Genomic DNA, 10,774 nt, shown 5'->3' on the forward strand with positions numbered 1-10,774 from the left:
TTTTGCCCGAAGGACAGAACCCTGCTCTGTTTCATGCAAACTTTGCCCAAAAACTTACAAACATGCATATCAACGACTCCCAACTAGCATAGACACATATATATGCACAAAGGGGTCTAAACCTACCCTAAAACCCCAAACAAACATAGCACATAACATGTTGGAACACCACAAATCATCAAAACCCTCACCTAAACCTAAACATGCATACTACCCATACAAACTTCATAAAACCTTTCAAAATCATCAAAGAAGCTCAGGATCTTCACTTACCTCTTACACCACTTGAGGATGAAGGATCCTAACGTGGAGATATGAAGAAAAGCTCTTCCAAAGCTCCAAGCTTCAAAACTTGGTTCTTTTGCTCAAAACCTTCATAAGTCACCAAAACTCTTAAAACTCTTGAAAGATTTGATGAAAATCATGGAAAACATGAAAGTCAACGTGGGAGAGGCTGAAACTCACCTCTGGCTGCAAGTGGAGGAGAAATAACCTCCTTCCACCGACCCTTGGCCCTTTTATAGGTGGCTGGCCAGACCACCTTCGGCAGCCGAACGTGAAGCCGCAACCATGCAATGTTCGGCGGCCGAAAGTGACCTTCGGCGGCCGAACCTTTGCATTTCTCCCTTGTTGCTTTTCTTTCAAAACTCAATGCTTTTAACACGTCAAAACATGAAAACAAGTGAAACTACCTTGGAAAACATATGTATTACCCTGCTCGAGGGTTCCGACACCCGAGATTCCACCGGACTACAGGAATGCCGATGCCGGACTCGAGCCGGGTATTACACTTAATCTACCTGAACCAGTATCAAACTCTATTAATGTCCAATCACCCATCTAGATCTATTAACTTCCCCATAAGACCAAATCCTTGTCCACGCGTACACATCCCATTGAATCCACCGGATCTCGGTTTATTAGTAAATTTCCCCTCTCCTTACCTCCCAGTTAGGTTGTAGATATATTGTTTTGCTTTTGGTTGCCTCAGATCAACAACTTAAAGTGGGAGTTGCATGTATTTTTGTTGGTGTTTTACTTTGTTTTCTTTCTTGTTTTTATTTTTTATAATAGTTCAAGCAGCGAATCTTATATATCTATGGGAGGATTTAGGGTCCATAAATAGAAGATGTCATTCGTTCGCTAACCCATAAAACTGTAAATAGAATTTTATGCTACTCTTTTCTTCTACCTCCCTCGTTACTTTAGTTTCCTTAGAGATTGATATATCTACTATGATTGTATAGGATAATAACTAGAAATGGCAACAAGTTGAGCATTTTGGACGTTAGACCTACTCAATCCCACCAAATCATAATAAAATAGATTTTGTAGTATATAATCAGGTTCAAAATGAGTTCGGATTTAAAAGTTACTATTAGTAATGTGTTCGAGTTTTATATATAAGATATTCATTATCAAAATTCATTTATATAAATAATTAATTTAATATAAAATATATTTTATAATAATATTTATAAATATTTTATATTATTTTCATATAAATTAGAATTTAAATATTTTTCTAGAAATATTAGTGTTTATTTAAAATGAAAATTATCAATAAAAATATATTTTATATGAATTATTAATTAAAATATATAAAATTATATATATTCATATATTATTTAAATAATAATAATTGAGTTTAATATGAATATTGACTTCAAAGTTTGTACAGTAATTTTTGCAGAAATCATATTATTAATGATGTAGTAGGTATAAGGCCTATCTCCTGTGCATTAAGGAATCCTCTACGTTTCATTTATGGCATGTATAGCTTTTATTGATTTGTTGGCTTGAAAGCACCTTTTTCTCCATATTCACGGTGATTACAAAGGCAGAAACACATCCTTTGTTTGGAGTCTTGGTCTCTGGCTCTGTAGCTCCAGGGCTTGCCTCCAGTTGTGGGTTGTGGGCCTTTTTCTCTGAGCTTTTGTTTGGATCTCCAGTTGGACTTTCTATGGATGCTTGAATTGTAAACGGCCGAGTCCCATTTTTTTTTTTCATGTTAAATGAATAAAAATAAATAAAGCCCTTGCCTGAACCATACATACAATTAGGTAGAGATGCCATTCAGTTTGTGTCCCTAAGGGTGTTTACTTTTAGCAAGTAATTGGTGGTGTTTCTGAATTGTCACATATATTTAGTTGATTTCATTACATGATGATGGCAGCTGAGCGGACTTTACAGCCCATACGAACCAATGATTTTGGTAGCAGCACTGCTTGTGCTTGTTTCTTCTCAAGTTCTCATGGGTTTCTTACACAGTTGTCCTCTGCCCCCATCTCTCAAGAGTCTGTACTTCCAGAAGAAAAAGATTGTCAAATACTTGCCGATGGCCATGTGCTTACTGGGTACCTCTTAATCCTCCAATTCGATGTGCAATTTGAATATATACTATTCGATTAATTTAAATTTACACTAGATAAATCTATTAAAAGAATAAATCACTCGTAATTTCTATTATCTCTTTAAAAATAGTCATTACAAATAATATTCATTAGAGTATTTATAAGTAATATAGTGTGGTTTACATTATTATTTAAATTTTAAATTAAATTTAATATATTTATTTAAATTTTTATGATAATTAAATATTATTTAAATTTTTTACCAAAATTAAAAATAATATTTTTAAAGACTGAATTGAACTTGAATTCCAAACATACTCTAAACAACTACCCTCAACCCAGACATCTTTAACTTTAATAATGAAAAGTGAATCCAATCCCTTATGATTCTTCCACCCAAAAGATGAAAAATAAAAAAAAAACATAGAAGAAAGGAGAGAACCCACCAATCTTTCATCTCAAGAATAGTCCAACAACTCCACAATATTCGTAAACCAATATTATAAAATAACTAATTAAATAAAAATAAAAAATAGATATACTAATTATAACTGTATTTTCCACAATATTCGTAAACCAATATTATAAAATAACTAATTAAATAAAAATAAAAAATAGATATACTAATTATAACTGTATTTTTTATATAAAAATATTTATTAATTGTAATTTTGTAAAATTTATATATATATATATATATATATATATATATATATATATATTCACATCCTAGATGAAATTATCAATCAATTCATTATATAAATTATCCTTTCAATGTCAATGCAAGCATGGAAATGTAAACAGAATTACAGAAACCCCATTTCGAAGAAAACGACACCGTTCTAATAGAGTCCTTTCGAACCTCCTTTACGCCGCATTTGCGTACAAGGCACGGTGCTTGGCTTGACCACCCCCCCACCCCGGCTCAAGCCTCAGCCAGAGAATGACTCCATTTTGCTTTAAAGAAACTTGAATGAGAAATTTTCCAAAAAAAAAAAAAGAAAAAAATTTTAAAAAAAGGGAGCATAGTACTTGAGCTTGTAAATTGAAAAGGAAACTTCTCACCCAACCTTTAAAAAATGGCACTTTTCTAGCTTCTCTCCCATAAAGCAAAGCAAGTGGTCCGTGATTCTTTTAGGATCTATTCACTAGCAATTCAATTTCTTCTAACAACATTAAAACTTGGAGCTATTCAGCCTTAAATTTCAGTTGGTGGGACATTGTTTTGCCTGTTGGTACTTGATTTTGCTTCCCTTAACATCTTATGATGATCAGATCTTTAACTCAACAGTTAAACGGTTGATGAAATCAAGTAGCTTTCTTTCAGGATTAACAGCAAAGAAACAAACTTTAGTATATTGTTTTACCAAAGCAAAAGCCAAAAGGGCCTCCTATGAAATTGAGGACCTCCTACAGCTAGCAAGCAAAAAAATATATATGTATATATATATATATAAAGATGATGCTTCTTACATTTCTTAAGCAACGAATGAACAGTTACCTCTTTAAGACATCCTTGAATCTGAAGCAAACAACCAAAAACATTCACCAACTTGCCTGTACACTCTAGCTTCGCTGGAATCTTCATCGGAAGCCATGTCTGTAATTTACCATGTTGGGATATTATAATACCCATTTGGATCTTCTTCCGCCGGAGCTGGAAGATTGAGATCAATTAATCCAGGCATTGATATCTCAGACACTTCTTGGTTAATCACTACTGTTCTGTCCTCAGCACCTCCAACAAAATGGGACCTCTTGTGACCACCTAAAGCTTGACCTGATCGGAAAACCTTTAAGCAAAATGGGCATTCATGTACTTTAGCTTTTCTGAAACCCAATTTTTTGTCTGAATTGGCAGACAAATTATGCTCAATTGGGTTCTTTCCATTGCAAGATTTGATCTTCTTAGTACTAATCCTAGTAGGCAATGAACTAGGAAGATGGTTAGTGCCTATGCTGTTCTCACCACTCTCATATACTCTGTCATTACAAAAATTGGTCTTTTTATGGCTGGTCCTGTGTCCTCCTGTTGTCTTTGAAGCATTGCTGCTGAGAAATTCAGTATTGTAAGAATCGTTGTTGCCTCTCTTTCTTGAATCATACTTCAGTGGAGCTCCATCAGCTTCATCATACGAATCTCTTGATTCCATTTTAATTCGCCTAAACCTGCTTAATCTTTTCCCCAATTCAGGATCAAAGTCATCTTCAAATCTAGACTCAAATTCAACTTTGTGCTTCTTGAAATCAGAGTTCCCAGTAAATCCATGAACAGAAATATCAGATTCAACCCTCTTGGGTCCGTTTCTAAAATACCCAGAATCAGAATTCTCAGAGTCATCATTTTCAATAGATAACATTTCCTGTTGCTTTGGTTTCTTCATCTCCAAAGTCCTATTATCAGCATAAACACAATTAGCACCATTCTTTATGCTAATTTTCATTTTGGGAGACGATGATTTGGTCTCTAAAACAACAGAATTGTTATCTGAGGAATCTGCAATAGAACTAAAACAACCTTTGAAACTAGAATCCTTAGACAACATCATCAAACACATTGCAACTTCTTCTTGCTCTTGTTCTTGCTCTATTTCAGAAGCAGAAGACATAGAACCATTGGCCAAAATTAATGAAGAAGAGTAAACACCAATAGTTTTGTACCTCGTCCTTTTGGATCTCCTTCGCTTGCTTGGAGTCGATGTCTCTGTATCAGATTGGCTATCCATAACTTGATCTTTGAGCTTCTCAGTCGGCTCTGAGAAATCTTCAAAGCTGTTCTTAGAGTGACAAGCCATGTGACCACAAAGAGCTTTCAATGATTGAAACCCTTTACCACATTCCTTACACACTTTCTCTTGCAGAAAATTACTGTTGCTTGAATCCACCGAAAATCTCCTACTTTTCTTGGGATTCTCTCTAAGAACATAACCAGATTGGGCACCCGCTTCAGGCTCGGAGTCCCTCTTGATGTTGCTTCCATTGACAGAAGCAGCAAAAGACTTGATTGTGTTGAGCTTCATGTCCTCATCTTTTACCTGAGTTTGATTCCCATTCCCATTCAAATGGATCCTAATATGACCACCCAATGACTTGCCACAAGGATAGCTCTTGTCGCAAAACTTACAGATGAACAATTTTTTCTTCTGATTTGCTTCCATGATTGATCTGATTGCACGAAACGAAAAATACCCAGTAAAGAAAGCAAGATCAGTAACTCATACCTCACCAAAAGCCTTCAAAAATGCAGCATTTTCATGATTGAAAGAAGACCCAACATCACACTAAGCAGAGACGAGAGCAGCAAAAATCAAATCCAGATCAAGAAACACAGAAAACAGATCACGAAGTTTATTTTCTTTGATACTATTGATTGATCAGGAGAATCAAAAGCGTTTAGAGATGTGACAGTTTCTGTAAAGTACAAGATGAGACCAACCAAAAGAGGCCCAAGAAATCCCATTTCTCAAGTACACAGACATCATCCAGCCTCTCTTGAAAGCTAAAACAAGAAAAAATGAAAACAAATTAGGGGAAAAAATCAAATCTTTTGAAGAGGATGATGATGGGGTCGCTAACTATGGCGATGAAGAAGGCTCTATAAGAGAAAAATGAAAGCAAAACAAAGACTGTTTCTGTTTGTTTTTGTGCTGTAGTTGGAGGAGAATTCCATGCATGGAAGCAAAACATTAAAAAGGGAAGAAAAGATAGGCAGCACGTGTACTCAAGTGAGAACCCTTCGGTGTTGAAACTGGACGGTTAGGATTCAGAGTGACTTTTGAGGATCCCATGGAATTAAGATTTAGTAGATACTAGAATAACAAATAGCTTCGCTATTTAGTGTCTCTCTGTACACCTTCCAAACGATGCCTTGCTTTGTCTTCTTTGGCTTTTTGATTCTATGCTCTAAACAACATCCAAGTGAAACGTCAGAATCTCCAAGCATTCTTGGCTTTTTTAACCTTCCTCGTTTGCCCCTATTCCACCCCAGGCTATGGGCCGTGTAAAATTTTATCTCAATTCGGTCTACCATATATTTAAAAAATAAGTAAATTCTTTTTTTTTATAGTAATTAAATTTTTATCTAAATTCAGCTCACTAAATTTTTATTTAAATTCAATTTACCGTATAAATTATTATGTAACATGATTGAATTAGATATTTTATTTTTCATCAAATTGAAGAGAAAAAAAAATAAAGAAAAAGTTGATTGAATTATTATGGTGAATAAATAGTAAGAGTAAGTTTGATAAGTTGTTACTGAAATATTCAGAATTGTTAGCTATTGAATTTGAATCTCAATTTATATATATATATATAAAATAATAAAATAGAATGGCATACGTCATTTTTCCTTTAATTAAAAATTAAATTTTAAATATAGAACATAATTTTTTTAAAAAAAAATACATTGTCTTCAATCAAAATATTTACATTAATTTAAAATATTTTAGATACTGAAAGATATATATATATAAAAAAAAAAGAAATAAAAAGAAGAAAGTGGAGGAGTGAGTGAGAAATTAGTGGGGGATCCCAATTCCATGACATGAATATGAAAATGAAAATGCACAAGTCAATAGTCAAATTGCCAATGAGATTGGATTTGAGAAAGCAGCCCCTCATATACGCTGGTTTCGATCACAGACAACACCTGACTGCTTGCGTATTTTCCATGGAAATTTTATTTTCTGTCATTTTCCTTCTCCTTTGCTTCTTAATCACCCCTTATAGTTTCTTTGATTTAGTCAACCTTGCTCATGACTTTATTTTTTGTTAGTGTGTATATTGGTATTATTTTAAAAAAATTAAATACATTAATGAAATATATAAAATTTAAGTTAAAATCATATTTAATATATTTTTATCCTAATAACGTTAAAATAATAAATCAACTTTTTAAATTATTTATTTTAATTCTAATACGTTTTTATCCTAAGATCCAGATGACGGTGGTCTCCAGTGTTTAGCATATGTCATTATAGGCAGCGTCTATAATGAATTACTTTGGCTAAAAAATTTATGCGAAAATAAATTAAAAAAATAAAAAAATTTTGAAAATTTTCCCTGAAAATAAATTCACCGGTTTAAACTTTGATAACTGAAAAATAAAATATTAGGACCTTAAATTTTCCTTACCCAAAATTTCCTCATTATAATATATTTTAATGAATAAGTTAATGTAAATAGAAATATCCATGTATGAGTTAACTCAAATGGTATTTCATTGGTATGGCATAAATTTTGTTGTAGAGAAAGGGAAGGGACGGCGTAAATTAAGGAAGGAACACAGGACTTCGAGTATTTCACTTTCTATTCTTGATTTTGGATTTTAAATTTCAAATTTTGGTGTTTTTCTTATTTTGAGTTTTTTCTAATGTAATTTAGTATTTTCTCTACCTAAAAATATTTTTGATATTTTCGTCCATTACGGCTTTTACCTTTGCTGAAAGTGGATGCATCGGTATTCTTTATTTTATTTTCTTTTTACTTTTTATTTTTTTTATTTGCAGATTCGGTGCTATTTTTATGAAAGAGCTCATATTTGAGATCTGTTTTTCGAGATCTTCTTCTATTTTAGCTTTCTGGTAGTTTTTTTTGTATGTATAATGTTAACAACCTCCAAATCATACTAATACGTCCAGTGGCTTCCGCCCCTTTTGGCTATCTCTGACTGAGCTCTATTGCGTCTCCAATATTGGTTTGTTGTTGTCAAATATAGTTTTTTTTGTTTGCTTGGAAGGCCAATTTTGTTGCATGCTTTCTTTCTCTTTATTGTGATACTGAGCAATTAGATTTAGATTTTACAGCAGATCCGATGAAGTCCCACAATAACTTTTCAAAAAGAAAATTTCAATATGCACGACTTTTAAAAGTGTGACGAGGATTTGAGATCTAATCACAAAGTTCGAGGTGAAAGTTCCACCGTTTAGGAGTCAATTTTGCATTTTAATTATTTTTTAATATTTTTATAATTTTAGTTTTTTCTATTATAAATAGCATTTACTTGACTATTTGAGATACTTTTCAATTTTTTAAGAATTTCAATAAAAATTTTTTCGACTTCTAATCTCTCGTTTCTATTATTTCTTCTTAACCAAATTTTATTGGTTAAACTTTTAATTAAGTCTAATTAGTCCTATATCATATTATCACCACTATGTTTAGTTTCTTTATTTTTTTAATTTTGTATTGTATTTTTTAGTGGTTGCGATACAGAATTGGAGGTGCAAGAACGGAGGAGTGATAACTGTTATTGTCATTTTTGTTACTTGGTTGCGGTTTGTTAGGTCATTTTGCTTTGTTGGTCTGTTGCTATGGCATAGCCATTTTGAATTTTTTGGTGCTTTGTTTCTATAAAGACAATGAAGGATCGGTTGTGAGATAGTGTGGCGGTCACAGTTATCTGTTATATACTTGGTTAATTTTGAATAATTTGTTTGTTCTGAGATCGAGTATAATTATTTGATTTGATTTGTATGAATTTTCAATTTATTTATTTTAATATGTGTAGTATTTTTGGTGGATTGATTTTTCTTCTCTCTAAGCCCTCTTAATTGTACTTAGCACTATGGATCTTGAAAAAATACAATGTCGATGGTTAAAAAAAAGCAACTCAAATGGTAAATATCCGATAATAATTTTTTTATCAAATACAACCAAGTTATCTAAAGTTTTTTCTGATATAAATTATTTAAAATATAGCAACGGCCGTCGAAATAGATAGAAAAATTATATATATATATATATACCTTTATTTTTAAATTTTGAAATTTTAGTCTTACATTTTAGTTCTTTCAAATTGAAAGTCAAAATTAATATGTATATTTTTTTATTTTTAACATCCAATATTTTAAATTTATTTCACTCCTTCACTTAAAAATTTCTTCGTTATTTTTTTAGTTTAATAAAATTAAAATATGAGATTAAAATTTTTATTTTTAGAAATCAAGAGAAATAAATATTAATTTTGATAAATAGTTTAATAATTAAAAAATATTATATATTTAAAAATATTTTAATCATATAGATAATTAATATAAAATTAAATTGAGATGTTCCAATTTAATGAAATCAAACTCTATGAACTAGATTACTAGGTTTATCAGATCCAAGCTGACACAAGCCATAATAGCAAAAAAAAAAAAATTATATATATAAATTATTGGCGTTTTAATAAATATATTTTAAATTATAAAAATTAATTAATATATTTTAAATTAACCACTTAAATTTATTTATATCCTACCAATTTAATTATTAAATTTAATAAAAATAATGTATTATCATTTTAATTAATATTAAAAATTAATATTTTAATATAATTTAAATAAATAATTATAAAAAAACTTTAATTTTTATTAATTTTAATAATTATATTCTCAATTTATTTTTAAAAAATATATTCTAAATTAATTTTTTAATTTATTTAATTTTTAATTTTAATTTAATTTATTTATAATTTTATATGACACATTTTTAAAAGCTGATAATTTATTTTTCTTCTTTTTATATTAATAAGTAAATTTTTTACGTATTTATCCGTAAAACATATTGTAATAACAATTTTTATTATTTAAAAAATTAATTATATTTATCGTAATCACTTTATTATAATTAAACGTTAACCATAAATCTAATTAATTAAAAATACTAAATTTAAATTAATTTATGACTATAATTTATATTTTGTCTAATAAATTTAATTATTTTAAATTTATTAAATTAAATATTAATTTTCAACATAATTAGAATAAATATAATAAATATAATTAATTTTTTAAATAGTTGAAATAGTGATTAAGTAAATCAATGTTATCACAACACTTCTTATTTATAATTACTCAAAAAGTTATACTTATTCCTGCAAAAGCATATTAAAAAATGAGTTATCGGTTTTTAAAAATATAAATTTTAAATTATAAAATAAATTAAATCAAATTAAAAATTAAATTAAATTAAAAATCTTATTTAAGCTATGTTTATTAAAAAAATTTAGGATATAATTATTGAAATTCACAAAATTTAAATTTTTTAATAATTATTTATTATATTAAAATATTAATTTTTAATATTAACCATGATAATGATATATTATTTTCATTAAATTTAAATGTTAAATTTTACGATAAATTATAAATAAATTTAGATGATTAATTTATGTGGGATTTGGATTATATGATAAAATGCAAATTTAGAGTTGTTTCAAACATTATCACTTTTTTTTTAATAAAAAAACCTCACCTACTTCGCCAAAATCAGAAAACAAACTTAAACTTTGAATTTCTTCGGCATAATTGATTTTGAACATGATATAGAAAATTTAATTACGAACGAAAGCATAGCGCTCTGATGAATTAAGATTTTTTTTTTTAATATATATAATTTGATGATGATCAAGTTCTGAATGTTCCGGCCATGGC

The 10,774-nt window shown here is 29.6% G+C and overlaps 1 protein-coding gene across 1 annotated transcript; it reads right to left on the reverse strand.

The window, feature by feature from the left end:
• Nucleotides 1-3,683: 3,683 nt before the first annotated feature.
• LOC110614857 lies at nt 3,684-6,227 on the reverse strand. The gene has a single exon (XM_021756541.2). The coding sequence runs from the start codon at nt 5,510-5,512 to the stop codon at nt 3,962-3,964; it is 1,551 nt and encodes a 516-aa protein (XP_021612233.1). The 5' UTR covers nt 5,513-6,227; the 3' UTR covers nt 3,684-3,961.
• Nucleotides 6,228-10,774: the final 4,547 nt, after the last annotated feature.

The sequence above is a fragment of the Manihot esculenta genome, chromosome 5 (genome assembly GCF_001659605.2).
Source record: "Manihot esculenta cultivar AM560-2 chromosome 5, M.esculenta_v8, whole genome shotgun sequence".
NCBI classification, from domain to species: Eukaryota; Viridiplantae; Streptophyta; class Magnoliopsida; order Malpighiales; family Euphorbiaceae; genus Manihot; species Manihot esculenta.

Bases quoted from the DNA above. Each gene is read 5' to 3' on its own strand.
- LOC110614857 (XM_021756541.2), bottom strand. From the start codon at position 5,512: ATGGAAGCAAATCAGAAGAAAAAATTGTTCATCTGTAAGTTTTGCGAC.